Raw genomic sequence first — 17,690 nt, 5'->3', positions numbered from 1 at the left:
AAATGACTGGCTGTTTTGGATCAACACTATTAATTCCCCCACGTAAATCTTCCTGAAAAAAAAATGTTTGCTTTATTTCATTCGCTGTAGACTTTTACTTCGTAGTTTATTGCCTTTTTGTTCATTTTTTATGTTCTCTATATCTGTTGGGCCTTACTCCAGACAGTTAACTCCACTCTTAATGTATCTTAATGTAGTCACTTCAGTATTATATATGCAAGCAGGCTCTACTCAGCACCGAATTATTCGGTACTAGCAAATAAATATTTCGATTCTCTCTTGACTCTTTGGGTACACAATGTTAGAGATAAACGGGATTTGTGCGAAATATGAAAAAAAAATTCAATGTTTCATCATCGGAATGATTCATATACAACGGAGAGCAGGAGCTGCTGTAATCCAAAGGAATGCATAAAGATGCAGATGCATAAAGGAAAATGTGAGAGCGCTGATGAAATGTAGCGCATAGGTTTATACCGGCATTTTCGATCTGAAGAATGGATAAGAGAACTTCTACTTGATGTAGCCCCTTCCTGACTGGAGGTCTCCGTAGTCTAAATGGCTGCATGTCCCCTTACCCAACGACTGATCGTGGATTCAATTTCAGGACTCTCCATTGATGGATTTCCACTTTTCAAGGCTACAGGATAATCAAAATCAATCAATCCCTTACTGACTGATTCAGGTAGGCACTGGAGCTTGTGGTATGATCATGATTTGAAGCAATACGAAAGGAGTATCAAAAAATGCGTTTATAAAGGGGGGGTGCACATGGAATACCACAGTGCAACATATACTGCTAGAAACGAACAGTGAACTATCAATGCCGCTAAAACTAGTAGGGGAGATGGGGGTAAGACGGACATGTTATTGGTCAAATGTTTAATAAAAAATAGTTTTTCCATGTTTTTTTACTGAAATCAAAACAAGCCGAAAAGCAGAACATATTATCGATGCGGGTATAATGGACATGTAGTGGAGGGAATATGGACAGGTTAATAATATACGAAGCTTAAAAGTTTATCGCTCGCGAGAGGAATAATTTCGCTCTCTCTCAGTGTTTGGGTGTCCAGTAACTGAAATAGAACAAAAAGAGAAAGCAATATAAGAAAGAGTTCCCTTCACTTTCTTTCATGCATTGGATGTGATTATGGATGTGACTGTCCATCTCAGCCCCACCAGTGCAATTATTTCAATAATTTAAATTTTCTACTTACGAAACAATTTACTTTTCCGTACATACCTAAAATCGCTTCTCTGTCAACTCACAAACCGAAATATAGCCATCATACTATTTTTGCCGTGAACGGATTCTGGCGATTTACATACCAAACGAATCGGAAATTCCCTAAGATTTGTTTGATATGCTATGCATTACAATCCCATGGTGTGTAAATGGTTGAAATTCATGAAAACTATAAGCGTTTCCATTTTCCCATACATTTGTTCTGTCCATTTGTGTACTTTCCCGAACAGAGTTGTCAATAACGAGCAACGAAGAGGAAATCGTAAGACTTGAAGTCTCCGTGAACAAAGGAAAAGAAAAAGAACGAAGGGGAATATTTGCCGATAGTATAAACAGTGGATCTCGCTGAGGCAAACTTTCAGTCTTCGTGAGGACACCGACTGAACAACATCGTTGCTGGGCGAGCTGGACGGTGAGGAGTGGAGGAGTAATACGAGGAAGAATTAAGTTTTCCAAATGCCTTTTTGAAGGTTAGAGACGAATGAACTAAAGAAGTTGAAAGTCTAACATGTCTTAGTTCCGGATTGAGCTGTGGACGCGACCAAATTACTGACTCTCTGATGTCTCTAGCATTGCAATAATTGCATCAGACTGACGCCATTGCATTAAGGAGCTACACAATTGTGTGGGGAATCATCAAGCTATCGTTAGCTCACCAAGAAAATAAATATTCTGGAATTTTGTCTGTGATTTGGTTTCGCATGACGGTAGTAAAATTCTCTCCACAAAGGACGACAGCAAAGCTGATCTAGACCGGCAATATTAACAAAAAGGGCTTCTGTTGAGAAGAACGCAAAACGGAGATAAGTGTGTGCATATTTAATTGCTTCAAGCCATCGATGTATGGATATTTGTGTGCGTGCGTTTTAATATATTGCGCTGTTGCGGTTGAACATGTCGATCCGAACGTGGAGACAAGGAGGGGAGATAACGGGAGGGAAATATTTGCGCTCAGCCTTTTTCCAAGCAGTTGACATTGTTTGTTTCTCGTCATCATAGAGGCTTCGTCGGTGCCTTCGACATTGCATCAATGCATTGAACTGACGCTACGGTGAAGCAGGTGTTAAGGTTGTGCACCAAAAAATTATTTGGGAATACCAAGCAATTCAATAAGTTATAATAAGATATTGATTTATTTGGGCTCGCGTGCCAGTTGCAAAACACACTTCAACTAGGATTGCATTTGCGCTAATCTTGATAGTAATGAAGCAGTGCTATTCTTTTCGAGGTTGTTGAGATTAACAGATAGAGTTTATTTCGTTTATTTAGTCACCAAAAAAGTAAATATCTTTCTGGAATTTTATATGTGATTTGGTTTCGCATGTCAATAGCAAAACTTTCTCCACAAAGGATGATAACTGCGCTTATCTTGAGCATGTATTGTTCTAGGAGGACAAGAATGAATCATCAAATAATATTCGCAGTTATAAACAAGCGACTTAAATTAAACTACAGCGTTGTTCTATGTCAACAATGCGGTCGTGTCTTGGACACAACCTCCTATATTTTTTTCTTCACTGTCTTCACTGTGGAGGGTTGAAAAACAAGCTTTACCAATCATCTTCTATACTGAGAAATAATTAGTAAATATAACGATTTTTTTGACGAATGCTACCAATTTATAGTCATTTTATACCGTTCGCCTGTGGGAATTCCGTGACTTGAGTCATCTCACGTCATTCGACGTGCGGAATAAAGGGGAATAAAAATTGTTAATACGCGCTCTTCACACCAGTCTTCAGATATGACAACATTCAAGTTTACTAATGTTATCGAGTAAAATATACTAATCTCTGGTAGGGATGTGGGATTGTTGACAACATGTAATGATTGCATCACTAAATGTATTTGTTAGTTGTTGACCGAGGGTTTTTCTAAGTGTAGAGAAAGTTTATTTCTTCGGTTATTACTTCATAAAAAATGCTATCATTTAGCATATCTTATTATTCACAATCCTGTAATTTAAAATTTAATCAATCCAGAAAGAAGTCTGCCACACAGTTACTGTTATCAGTTTGAAGCTAGTTTCTCCTCCAGTAGTTTCGTGTCGAAGTTTGGTTAATTGCGCTATGCATGTCGCTCTCCAGTACTCAAGTAGCAGTACTTACTGTTTTCCTAACAGACAGGAGGTTTTCATATGCACTTCGTGACATTGTCCCCATTTCGTTCATAAACCATGGAAAATTATGCTTGTGCTACAATTGATTGTAATGGTGCATATGTCTCACAAAAAATTATTTGTGTTGATTAGTTGTGTGATATCATTTGACGATTAAAGCAAGTGATCCTTCGTAATATACATGAATGTATGCATAGAATTTTCAGAATCTATGCAACGGATTGTCGAGAAATGGACGTGATAGTATTTCGCTTCAATCGTACGGTAGATTCAATGAATTTTGATTTATTTCTAGCAGAATACATAATATGTTCACAGAGATATTTTATGTTTACCTTAAGTTACATTAAATGCGAGAATTTATTCTAGTATATTGCATATATTTGTGATTAATAAATAAAAACTCAGTTAGATCCCTGAAGGATTCTAGATACGTTTGTTTTGACATAACTCTGCTTACCATTACATTTTTTTGTCATTTAATCGCCTATACAAGATTGATTAGAATTACATACATTTACATTGATGTAGTTTTCGTTTCCCACGTATTATACGTATAATTCCGAAAAGTAAGAAAACATCGTTTTTACTTTAGTTTACTCGTCACTGTGTATCATTATAAATTCTATGGATCGAACGTTTATTTGTTTAGTAGGTTAACAATATAACCAATTTTATGGAGGATAAGTTCCTGTAAGCTCATGACAAGTTGTTATTTAAATAATGTGATAGGAATGACTTAACTACGATTCGCGCGATTCAAAGAAAGAATTATTAATAACTTCAACTCTGACAGGTTTCCATAATTAATGAGAGATTTGAATTGTCGATTGAGTGACGAGATACACACAGAAATGACTGGCTGTTTTGGATCAACACTATTAATTCCCCCACGTAAATCTTCCTGAAAAAAAAATGTTTGCTTTATTTCATTCGCTGTAGACTTTTACTTCGTAGTTTATTGCCTTTTTGTTCATTTTTTATGTTCTCTATATCTGTTGGGCCTTACTCCAGACAGTTAACTCCACTCTTAATGTATCTTAATGTAGTCACTTCAGTATTATATATGCAAGCAGGCTCTACTCAGCACCGAATTATTCGGTACTAGCAAATAAATATTTCGATTCTCTCTTGACTCTTTGGGTACACAATGTTAGAGATAAACGGGATTTGTGCGAAATATGAAAAAAAAATTCAATGTTTCATCATCGGAATGATTCATATACAACGGAGAGCAGGAGCTGCTGTAATCCAAAGGAATGCATAAAGATGCAGATGCATAAAGGAAAATGTGAGAGCGCTGATGAAATGTAGCGCATAGGTTTATACCGGCATTTTCGATCTGAAGAATGGATAAGAGAACTTCTACTTGATGTAGCCCCTTCCTGACTGGAGGTCTCCGTAGTCTAAATGGCTGCATGTCCCCTTACCCAACGACTGATCGTGGATTCAATTTCAGGACTCTCCATTGATGGATTTCCACTTTTCAAGGCTACAGGATAATCAAAATCAATCAATCCCTTACTGACTGATTCAGGTAGGCACTGGAGCTTGTGGTATGATCATGATTTGAAGCAATACGAAAGGAGTATCAAAAAATGCGTTTATAAAGGGGGGGTGCACATGGAATACCACAGTGCAACATATACTGCTAGAAACGAACAGTGAACTATCAATGCCGCTAAAACTAGTAGGGGAGATGGGGGTAAGACGGACATGTTATTGGTCAAATGTTTAATAAAAAATAGTTTTTCCATGTTTTTTTACTGAAATCAAAACAAGCCGAAAAGCAGAACATATTATCGATGCGGGTATAATGGACATGTAGTGGAGGGAATATGGACAGGTTAATAATATACGAAGCTTAAAAGTTTATCGCTCGCGAGAGGAATAATTTCGCTCTCTCTCAGTGTTTGGGTGTCCAGTAACTGAAATAGAACAAAAAGAGAAAGCAATATAAGAAAGAGTTCCCTTCACTTTCTTTCATGCATTGGATGTGATTATGGATGTGACTGTCCATCTCAGCCCCACCAGTGCAATTATTTCAATAATTTAAATTTTCTACTTACGAAACAATTTACTTTTCCGTACATACCTAAAATCGCTTCTCTGTCAACTCACAAACCGAAATATAGCCATCAGCGAATCCAATTTTGCAATACAACCAATCAAAATGCTTAATATCGAAGCCGGAAAAATTACATCCGCACGTGGAATCATGTTTGATTTTCGCTTTTTTGTTTCCCTATTCCACTTTTGACCAGTATTCATTGCAAAAGGATTGTTTAAATATTATAGAATAGCATGTAGAAGGGGTTCCCATCAACAGAAATTCGAAATTCATAATGCAACTGTACGAATCAACCACCTGTCCATTATATCTCCACTGTCCGTCTTACCCGTGGTTCCCCTACGAGAAAAAGTATACTGCAACCTTTTCGTAACACATATGTGGGGAGCTCCATGGAGCAGTTCCCTTGGTAACAGAATTATAGAGAAGGAAATTGAATTTTTGAGATAGATAATGCAAGAAAGAGAGGATAGCGAGAGGATTTGCATGACTTAATTTTTGGCGAAACACAATAGCACACAGTTCACACGAAAGAAAGAAAATTACTGGTTGCTTAAGATATATTTACAATATAGTTTTAAACACTCGTTTTTTCTATTATTTAGAACAAACAAGCGTTTTTAGTCTACTGTCACAATTTTATCAAACTACTTCCACATCAGAGACATCGTCGCTGTTGCTCATATCTTCGAACTTATTAAGCATTTTTTCCTTCGAAAGTATTTCGGATTGGAGAATTCGCAGCTTCTCTTGTGTATTGACAGGGATGTTTATGAACTTACGAATCTTGTTATTGATTTCAAAATTAGAAAAATGTTCTTGCTCCTCACGTTTCTGTTTTCGCCATTTAGCTCTTCGATTCTTGAACCAAACCTGCAACGAGGGAAAAGTAATTGTTAATTCAAAGAAATATTTGTTTAAGCTACATTTTAAAGGATGGGTTAGGGTAATCGAAAATCAGAAGCTGCTCAAGCAACAAAAAAGTATCCAGTACTTTCAAACGGAACTCCAACATTTTTGTCCGAGATGTAACAAACTAGCGGGGAGTGCCAAGTTGCGACTATAAACAAACCAAGACGCGATCTGAACTTCAAAAGCCATTCTCCTTTTGAAGTTCAGATCGCGTCATTATAAAATCTACTTTTAGGGTGGTGTACAAGTCATTACTGCATTGTTAATGTAGGACTTGGAAATATTACGGCCAGAACGAACATTATAGAAAATTAACTTCTACTGTTTATAGTAGAAGTATTTTGTAGACCAATGACATCGAATTTTTTTGTAGCTTGCTTGCATCGTTAGTGACGATAACGCCTTGCAGCCTGCTATTGCAGTCTGTGTTAGGAAAATACATCTCAGTGTGCACAAATCCATGTGGATACAAAGTACAGTCAACCCTCCTATAGCGCGGTGAGTGCGCTCCGCGTTATATGGAAGCCGCGCTATGAGTAACTCGGATTTAACCATACAAACTAGGCTAATTTGTAGCGCGTTGTATGGGAACCATCAATCGCGTTGTATGGAAACCGCGTTATAAGAAACTCAGAACTAGTAGAAATTACATCATCCGTACCGCGTTATATGGAGACCAATACATACTAAAGACAAGGGTAGTGTTGATAATGGATGCGGAAATGTGGCCGTACGAATTGTATGTAATAGTGGAAGTAAACAATCACATTGAATTGTATTGGTGTGGTTACATTGCTTCTCCCTTGCTTCGTTCGAATTCGCCAGCTTCTATGGAACAAAGTTGTTTGATGGTACATTGTTAAACGGAAACCGCGCTCTAAGAGGGCCGCGTTATAGGAGGGCTGTCGCATTTTCGCCTCCGCGTTATATGGAAACCGCGCTCAGAGAGTACCGCGTTATAGGAGGGTTGACTGTACACGCAGCGCAGCTAAGATTCTTGCCAAGTCCTGCTTCACCTGGTCCAACCACCTCGCTCGCTGGGCTCCTCTCCTTCTTGTTCCTACCGGATTCGATGCGAACACCATCTTTGCAGGGCTGCTGTCCGGCAATCTTGCAACATGCCCTGCCCATCGCACTCGTCCAGCCTTGGCGACTTTCTGAATGCTGGGTTCGCCGTAGAGTTGCGCCAGTTCGTGGTTCATTCTCCTTCTCCATACTCCGCTTTCCTGTACACCACCGTATATTGTTCTGAGCACTCGGCGTTCGAAAACTCCAAGCGCTTGTGAGTCCTCTTCAAGCATCGTCCATGCTTCGTGCCCATAGAGAACAACCGGTCGAATTAGGGATTTGTACATGGTACACTTCGTACGGGGTCGGAGTTTGTTGGACCTCAAGGATTTGCGGAGCCCATAGTAGGCACAACTTCCATTGACAATGCGTCTTCGAATTTCACGGCTGTTGTTATTGTCAGTTGTTATCAACGAGCCAAGGTAGACAAATTCCTCCACCACCTCGAGCTCGTCGCCGTCGATCACAACACTACTACCAAGAAGAACTCTGTTGCGATCAGTCCCTCCAGCTAGCATGTATTTACTCTTAGACGCATTGATCCCAAGCCCAATCAGCCCTGCTTCGTGTTTCAGTAGGGTATTCAAGTCGGCTACCGTCGCATGTGTTCTTCCGATTATGTCCACGTCGTCGGCGAAGCAGATAAACTGACTAGACTTGTTGAAAATCGTGCCCCGCATGTTGAAGCCCACTCTCCGCATAACACCTTCCAGCGCCACGTTGAAGAGCAGACAGGAGAATCCATCGCCTTGTCGAACTCCTCTGTGAGTCTCAAATGATTCCGACCGCTCGGCACTCTTCGTCAAACCATTCGTTCCGTTGTTCTCGTTGTTCATACCCGATGACGGTCTCTGCTGTGCTACTAATTGCTGATTTTAAGGAGTTCCAGCATTCGTCGAGTGGAACAGCATCAAGTTCGTCTCACCCGGTAACGCAGCTTCAAGACGCTGCGAGTATGTTGCAGCAACGTTCGGCTCCTGTAGTCGTCGTAGGTGGTACAGTGGTGAGCGCTGGTGTCTTATGTTATTGACGACTGACAGTTTAGAACGCAGTTTGACCATCACCAGGTAGTGGTCTGAATCGATGTTAGCGCCACGATAGGTTCTGACGTCGATGATATCCGAGAAGTGCCGACCGTCGATCAAAACGTGGTCAATTTGTGTTTATGTTTGCTGTGGTGATCTCCAGGTGTAACGGTATTGGAGGCTGTGTTGGAAGAAGGTGCTACGTATGGCCATGTTCTTGGAGGCAGCGAAGTTCTGGGAGGCAGCGTATGGCCATGTTCTTGCGCGTAGAATTTTTCTTTATCGTCATCGGTGCTAGCTAGATGGGGGCTGTGGACGTTGATAATGCTGATATTGAAGAAGTGGCCTCTCATCCTCAATTTGCACATTCTCTCATTGATCGGCCACCAACCAATTACGAGAAGTATGATGAGGTCATTTGGCCGGAACTGGCCTTGACCCATTATGTCAAGAGATCACTAGGGAGATGGACCGGCTGAAAAAAGTTGTACCAAAGACCGCTTACCCACCCAACTTTCTCCAGCTGAGACCGATAGAACTTTCTGGGGCGAATCTCAAGCGGGCGACTACTCCAATATTCTGGTAGCCGAAACGGAGAAACAGTTGATCGCCAAGAGCTAAAGAACGTGTCGAGATCCATCTTTTCATCCGTTCTGGCATCTGTTGTAAGCCGCCCATCAGGACGTCGATGCTTTTTTTGAAAATTTGTTTCATTGAATTATAATTTTTTTATCGCCATCCGAAATTAGGCCATTTTTTATGCATGCATTACAAGAATTGGAAACCTTTACGCATCTATCAGACTTGTAGATCATTCCCTTCAAGAAGCCAACGATAGACAGTCATCATATTTAGCATCCGAATCACAACAATTCATAGCTGTGGACAGTTGTGTCATAAATCGTCTCAACGATGTTGATTTGACGCCACAGAGGCGATTGACGCTATTGTACTTTTTGTTGTGATGCAGTGAAAGATCGATGCTATGCAAACAATGTAAGGGAGGACGGGATAAGACGGTCTCACCCCATGCTGTTGTACAATCAAACACAATGTATACAAAACTGAAGCATTTCTTTATGTCTTCAGGATGTTTTTTGCAATCACGTTGATTTTCAGAAAGTTTACTTCTTATTTTATAATGTTATATGATAAACTAAAAAAGGTATGAAAATAGTGGTACTAAAATCATGTCGGGTGAAGTTGGCCACCACTAAGGGTGAGACGGTGACATGAAGTAACTCGTATAAAGGATAATTGTTTCCGGTGAAATTGTATCTAGACCGTTGTACTTTAGATCAAGTATGACAAGAGTGGAAGATGTTATTTTCGCTGAATTACCTATAACGTGCTTAATGTAATAATAAAAAAAAAATCTATGTGGCATCGGAAAACAAATCAAATTTATCATGAATGCCTCTCGAGCTATGCAACCAAAAATTCAAGTGGTGTGACGTGCGTTCAAATGATGAGCTTATTACCTTATTCTTTAGTCCATACACTTCACGGTGAAACGGGTTCACGGGTAAGAAAAACATACTTCAACTAACTTGTAACAAATTGTGCAAGTAACTTGAGCGTTGTGTTCGTACCCGCTTTTGTAGCCCGTGTTAGGAAAACACATTCAGGAACGTAAACATTTTCGTCAAAAATCGACTTTTCAGACAAAAACTACCAAGTGCCGAAAAGTCAATTTTTGACAAAAATTTGTTTTCGAGATAACAGCGTTTCTCGAAGTTTCGTGCAAATCTAAGACATTTGGCATCAATTTTTATTTGAAAAAACAGGAAGTGGGTTATATCTATGGTATAACCGCAAGGGTGACGTAGGACTATCGTTGATTTAGAGATCATTTGTTTGGAGTTGAATCTAAGTCCATCCTGAATGAATGAATAAATAAATATTTGGGTGACTTCAAAAACGAGAGTGTTACGTTGGAGACTCAAGGTTTTATGCATCCAATATTGGATACAAAAAACCTTGTTCTGAAGAATAATCTTCAGAAGCTTTCCTGCTAACTGCACTTGATTGACAAATCACAAAACCAAATGTATGTGGTCGCAGTATTATATGGATAGAAAACATTAAAATAAACTCGCTTGAATGTAATTTTCAATTCCAAGGGGAACTGGCAGATTATTTTTCAGCAACGATCATTTCTTTCCAGGTTTCCTCTCGATAACCAGCAAACGAAAAGAGTTGCGCGCGTGTATGTGTATGTGTGGCGGCTGCTTCTATGTCTTCCCGAGGAACCGTATTTCGATGCTGATACTCTCTTGGTCACGAGAGTATCAGCATCGGCTTTTCTGCGCTCCCTCACAGTTAAAACAAACTGATTGCATTTCAGGTCAGGTCAGGCCAGGTAATGAATACCTCGATCCCTCGCCGTTCAGCTCGTTCAGTAACGATGTTGTCTTGTCGAAGTCCTCAGGCGTCGTGCACAAATTACGTAACGCTAAAAATCCGAATTTTGAACCACCTCTCCCCCCCCCTTTTCGTAACGCAATTTCCTATCTCTAATAAACAGAAAGTAACGCAACATCTACCCCCTCCCCCCTTATCGCGTTACGTAATTTGTGCAATGAATGGGTTTCACCACCAGAATATCATTTCAGTATGCTTTTCGTGCGTGATTGAATCGAGAGAAGGTGTGGTTTACGATGGCAATTTGGAAGGCAAACTAGAGGAGAATGAACTCTCTGAGTATGAAAATTTCGGCGACTGAGCAATAATCGATTGAAAATTATATAATTTTCGCGATACGAAACATTTTCCGTTTTTCATGTTATGCATCCAATATTGGATACGAAAATATCCTACTGATGGGAAAGAATAATCTTCAGAAGCTTTCATTTGATGGATTAGAGTACAGAAAAGTTTTTTACAGGCCGAACTGAAAGGAGCATTTAGCGAAAATCGTGGTTTCGATAATAATTCGTTACCGATAGGTGCCATGGATATGGATTTCCTTATGAAGAATATGAAATACATGACATGATGTAGTGAATATATCCGAAGAAATCACTTTGGTGAAACTGCATTATAAAATTATTTGTGTACGAATGCCGCAATCGATAGTCGACTCTAATTTGCGTTGGGTAATTTCCTCGGAGGACTCGATTCCTCCTTTGAGCATTAATAATCTCTTTCTGGCAAAACGATGTGCTATGAATCACATTATTTGAATGATAGAATGAAGAAGTTTTCTGCCAATTTCCTTCAACCTCCAAACGTATCTTTCTCCCGTTTGTCGTTTTCGCGTTCGCTAATCCTTTCTCACAACACCCATTTCTAGTTTGAGAAATTGTTGAGTAAACATTGTTTGCCAGTGCGCGTAGAGCGGGAATTCCTAAAGATTCATTGCACCTCTAATAAATTGCCGAAAGACGTGGTCTTACGTTGATCGCACTTGATTGAAAAAATCCAAAACGAAATGTATTTGGTCGAAGCATTATATGAGTAGAAAACAAATAATCGCTCGAAAATGACTTGATTTTCGCGATGTGAAACATTTTCCGTTTTTCATGTTATGCATCCAATATTGGATACGAAAATTTCCACTGATGGGGAAAAAAATATTCAGAAGCTTTCCTGTTAATTGCGATTGATTGAAAAATAACAAAACCAAATGTATTTGGTTGCAGTTTTATATGGATAGAAAACATTAAAATAAACTATTTCGCATGAATGTATTTTTCAATTCCCAGGGGAACTGGCAGATTATTTTTCAGCAACGATGATAGCAACGAGAATTCCGCGCGTGTATGTGTGTGTGGCGGCTGCTCCGATGTTTCAAACGGAACCGTGGCATCACTCTCCTCCTGATGGATTCCCTTTTGGCCTTAGGTACACAAACAGGCTCTTGGTGACACCGTTCATCAGCGTTTTCATGATAAACGAAATTAGCTTCACAACAACAGCGACAACATGCTCCAATCGCTGTTCAATCATAACTGAGTGGGTTTACGAGCGGCGCTCGCTTATATACCGATTGGTGATTTCAATAGCCTGTTTTGAAAGCAATTTTAAGACTATTGAAACAAGTTTTTGGATGAAAAAGTAACAAGTATATGAAGCGTAGACATTTTATCTTTCAAATGAAGTGTTTATCATACCATTTCGTTCAGTTGTTTAAGAGCTATTAACGCTCAAAATCTCGGTCTCCAGCGTAACGCTTTCGTTCTCGAAACTTTGGTTTTACACCCCGGTATAGAAATGAAAGACGTAGTCCTACGTCAAAACCCGATTTCCCCCTTGGGTGATTTTTCGGTTTTCATAAAACCTAAATTATTACATCTGCGACAATAGTGAATGAAGTCAGAATGAGCTAATACTTTGCAGAGGGTATTTTATCGTGCAAATAAACATTCCGCAGGGAGTCACGTATGAAAAATCGATATGACGATTTTTATTGGCTTCCTAAACCATTCGTTTTGCCTCGTATTTCGAAAAAAAACGACAAAATCCCAGAGCGTCGATTTTTGACAATTTTTTTTTTCGAGATGACAGTAGATCTAGACTTATGCAATTTGAAGACATTTAACATAATTTTTTTTTTCAAAAACCCCGATTTCCGATTGAGCTGATATTTTGCATAGGGTATTTTTCCGTGAGAATCAACATTTTTAATCAAGTTCGCTTTGAAAATTCGAGATGGCCATTTTCATTGGCACTCTAATACATACTAACTGACGACTTTCGGAAAGCTGTATAGAATTACCATAGAACTCGCTTCAACAGATAATTCGCACAGCGGATAATCGGGATACTGTACTCGCAGCTTGCATATATTTGCAAAACCAATTTCCCAAGATACCTTGGTTTTGAAACTCATTTCGGTGGGAACAAAAATACCCCACACTTGCATGTACTTGCAATGCCGAATCAAAACGTGACAGTTAGGGCGTTTAGATAACGCTTGACAATTCACAATGTAACATTTAATTCATTGTGATAGATGCGTAGAAATATTTCCTACCAATTGATGCAAACATCCTTTCAATATATTGAGGAATGTTCGAGTTATAAGTATTCGAAATCTTTAATTTTTTCTAGCATGTTGTGTGTTTAGATTTTCATTTTATTCTCCATATAATTTGGTTAGACGTAGTCCCACGCCAGAAAAAAAAACAGATTTAATATGCCAAGAACGAATAAAATAATATAATATTAATATTTATGTATTTTTATTGTTTTCATGTTAGAGATGTATTCTAATTTGAAAATAGAATAATAAAATTGGTAATTTAAAAATTGTAAATAAGTTCCACGTAGAGAGAATCGTAATTTTGAAACTAAGTATAATCCAATCATAGTTAAGTTAGTTGTATGAATCAAACGACTCACCTCTACTCGTTCTTCTTTTAAATCCACTTTCACGGCTAGTTTTTCTCGCAGCAAAACATCTGGATAGTGTGTTTTGTCGAATGTCGCCTCCAGTTGCTCTAACTGCTCTTCAGTGAAAATAGTACGATGTCGCCTTTTTCGTTTTATGTGGGTGTCTGAATTAAGGAACGGGTATCGAGGACGGAAATCGTCACATGAGACTAGACCAACCGGAGAATGAAGCTGCGCAGAGAACAGGTCATGCCGGATATAGCCGTGGCACGAGGATGGATATGTGACTAGATTTATTAGAATGAATATATTTAAATAATATATTTTTGAATCTGATTGAATTTTGAATACTTACTCCCTAGTAAATTATTTGGAAGCATTAGATCGGGGGATGCAGGAGAATGTAGAGAACTAATTCCAGGATAATGGAAATAATTCGTTGATCTAGTTTTAACACATTCTGGAGACGTCGTTTGTGTTGCTTGTTGACTATTTAATGTTGAAAGCATTTTATCTCCAGTAACGTTTTTGGAAATTTGTGAATTCAGCCCCAAAATACTTTCGATTGTGAAAATTGACACGAGTGGGGATTTTTCTTTCGCTAAATTGGTTTGCTCATCAGATTCTTCTTTAACATTTCTGTGGATCTCTAAACACTCATTGCCGAACATTTTGAAAACTATAATATTTCACGTCTCGTACAGTAAATATCACATCAATTTTTACAACTATTCATAAATATTCAGGAATAGTCTATACCGAATATAACTTTTCACGTGATAATGATAAGGTTCAAAATGTTGATTTGGTACTCTTTGCATTACCGCTCACCTTCAAAATGCATGAAGAAAAAAAAAATCCTGTCACTGAACAGGCGATAAAAAGCGGTTGGATTAAAACAACGCTATTGATCTAAGACGTTTTGACATTATTATACCCTTTACAAAATTTAGAAGCGGATTTGTATTTATTCATTAAAAAAACATTATCATATGCCTTATTTGGATTCGTTAGAATATTTTTAGACTAATAAATGAATCAAAAATACATTCAAAGATCATTAGCATATCTCTATATTTTCATACGTTACATTGGAACTTCCTTAGTATCTTCAATGCGCACAAGGGCAATAGTATTTCTAGAATATCTCGATCATGCAAAGATCAAGTTTATCGCAATGGTATAGTGATATATGATACGGTTTACCGGGCGGTTAGTTTCAATTAGTTCAAAATGGCATCAAACTGCGAGATTACCGTAATACAGTGCTGGGATGGAATGATTTTAAATTGTTCATATCGGTTCACAAAACTTCATTACTACAGCCAGTAACATATTAACAGGAACTTCGAGTTCCATTCCTATTCAGACCGGGAGATATCTTCTTGACTGGCACTAACGTTTTATACGTATTCATTAGCACTTGGTTGAGATTTCTCATGCCAACACGCCATGAATATATTTTAAGTGGTAAGCTCTAGAACATGCGTGACCACAGTACATTTCGGGAGAAATTTCTTTGACAAAAACCCCCCAGCCAGAACGGAAATCGAACGCGAACTCCCGACATTGTAATGTTTGACGTTAACCGCTCAACCATGGAGCACCGGTCGGAAGATACACTGTTAGGGGAAAAAGAGATGATTTTTGGACATTAATATTTGATGCGGGGTGATTTGGTTCAGTGTGTTTCATCGAAAAAAACATAATCATGTTTATATAAAGTATTTTGGGATAATGTTACAATCAGTAACAGTGTTTCGGGATCGATACCAGGTGTCTTGGCCAGATTTCAGACCAGAAAAATTGGATTGACACCAGCTCGAGTTCTGCGTGGATATTTTCACTGTTGTTCGAGCATTTTCAAACACTATCGATGCTTGGTCGAAGAAAATCCATTTTTGATGGTCTGTTATGCTCTTTCAAGCTCCTCCTCCTTCCAACGTTGTCTGCCCATCCTCTTTCTGTAATTTAGCGGCATCTGGAATCAATTAGACCAAAGAAAAGCCTCAAACCTGTAGGGCCAATTCACCCCACAGAAAGGTGTTCATGTCACCCCACAAAATATCGTGGGAGATTGAAAGGATCGTTCCAAGGCAATCGTCTAAGAGTAAATGGATAAACTTGCGTTGAATTGCCTCTACTTGTCCAGACTCGTCCGATTAGTTGAGCACCATTCGGAAAAAAATATTAAGTTCATTTTTTGACGTAGAACTACGTCTTTCAGGAAGAATGCCAAATCAGAAAACAAGTCACGTTTTTATGAAATAAAGTTAACGTTAATAACTATTTTTACTGTGAACGAATTCTCATGATTTGCATACCAATCGAAACGGAAATTCTCTAAGATTTGTTTGATATGCTGCACATTACAATTCGATAATCCCTAAACGGTTTCAATTCATGAAAACTTCCTTTTTTCCTATACATTTGTTCTGCCGATTTGTGTGCTAACCCTATCCGTATTTCGAATGCTTATAACTCGAACATTCCTTAACAAATCGGAAAGATATTTGCATCCATTGATAGGAAATATTTCTACGCGTGTATCACAATAAATAACATGTCATTTTTAATGAGATGAACTATTGAATAACTTTAAAATTTCAAGCGTTATCTAAACGCCCTAACTGCCAAGTTTTGATTGCCCGATTTACGGTTTCCCCAACACAGACTTCAAAATCGATGTACCTGTGGAAATCCGCTTTGCAAATATACATGCAAGTCGGGGATATTTTTGTTCCCACCAAGCAGTGTTTCCCTAACACGGACTCCTAAAACAATGTGCCTGGGGGCATCCACTTTGTCAAAAACCCACGGTGCTTCTGACACTCAACCGAGACGGTCATGTTTTTAGCGCCCCTTTGAAAACAGTAGCGAAAAATAGAAGTTTTCTCCTCACACAACTGATTCTATGCTAAAGCAAATTCCTTGAGGCTCTAATCAGTCCTAAATAAAGTTTTCTTGCAGGTGTACAAGACGAGGACAAGGAGGAGGCCACCGAATAGCCAAGACGGTTGGTGGCTTTCGATACCGGTAGTTTTCACTGCCCCTAGCGTCGGTCCCTGTTTTTGGCGCGCTTTATGGCTTGCTTATATTTTCTATCGTATATCGCTTACTGTTTATGTTGTTATACTTATATTTGGTGGTGGTTTTTCTTTACAGCTGGTGTTGTTTCCTGCGCTGTGGACTAGTGGTGTTGCCACACTACCTTCTCTCCGGTGCGGGGGGCTTTCCCCCCAGCAGCTGTACTTAGTGCAAGTGATTTAAAAACAGTATCTTTCTACCCATAGCCTCTCAAGGCAATAGTGATTATAAGGACATTTCAGTAGTGTTGAAGCAATAATTACAGTGCATTTCTAAATATCTTCTATACCATTTCCGAAGATAGTGATTTTTTGTTCTAGTAGTACCAGTGCTTTTTCTAGATATTTTGTGAAATTTCACCGTTCTTCCTGGCTGTACCCCCTGGTATAGCCAGCCACAATCATGGCTTCCAGTAGCTCTGGCATCGCCGGCACCGGTAAGTCAACAAACCTATGTAATGGCGTGCCCACCACACGCAATTCTCCTTTTTGGGCTGATCCCTTATGTGGGGAGCTCCAAATTTTACTACTCAAAGCGACTGACAAGAATACCCTACCATCAAACCCGTTTGTAGTATGAAAAACCATCCAAGCTGTTACGGATCGCGATTTCAAGAACGCTAGACCACAGCGTGATGAAAACAATAAGTTGCAATACATGATCCATATTCGTAACAAGGAATATGTAGATGCGCTCCTGGGTATTAAGTCATTAATTGACAAGACCCTTGTGGAGATAACTTATCACCCTACCTTGAACCAGCGCAAATGCGTGGTATCCTGTAGGGATGTGATTGATATGGCAGAAGTTGTACTTTTAAAAGAG

The 17,690-nt window shown here is 39.0% G+C and overlaps 1 protein-coding gene across 1 annotated transcript; it reads right to left on the bottom strand.

Moving 5' to 3' along the window:
- Nucleotides 1–3,776: 3,776 nt before the first annotated feature.
- On the bottom strand, nt 3,777–14,569 carry LOC129761974 (homeobox protein goosecoid-like). The gene is made up of 3 exons (XM_055759857.1): nt 14,134–14,569; nt 13,788–14,065; nt 3,777–6,309 (listed from the first exon to the last, which is right to left on the bottom strand). The coding sequence occupies exons 1-3, from the start codon at nt 14,447–14,449 to the stop codon at nt 6,079–6,081; spliced, it is 825 nt and encodes a 274-aa protein (XP_055615832.1). The 5' UTR covers nt 14,450–14,569; the 3' UTR covers nt 3,777–6,078.
- Between the last annotated feature and the right edge of the window lie 3,121 nt (nt 14,570–17,690).

Source organism: Toxorhynchites rutilus, chromosome 1 (assembly GCF_029784135.1).
Source record: "Toxorhynchites rutilus septentrionalis strain SRP chromosome 1, ASM2978413v1, whole genome shotgun sequence".
Lineage (NCBI taxonomy): Eukaryota > Metazoa > Arthropoda > Insecta > Diptera > Culicidae > Toxorhynchites > Toxorhynchites rutilus.
This window is presented reverse-complemented; position numbering and strand designations above follow the sequence as displayed.

Coding starts and splice junctions, on each gene's coding strand:
- LOC129761974 (XM_055759857.1), bottom strand. CDS start 14,449: ATGTTCGGCAATGAGTGTTTAGAGATCCACAGAAATGTTAAAGAAGAA. Junction 14,066..14,133: donor TCCAAATAATTTACTAGGGA/GTAAGTATTCAA, acceptor TAATAAATCTAG/TCACATATCCATCCTCGTGC. Junction 6,310..13,787: donor TAAAAGAAGAACGAGTAGAG/GTGAGTCGTTTG, acceptor CCCTCGTTGCAG/GTTTGGTTCAAGAATCGAAG.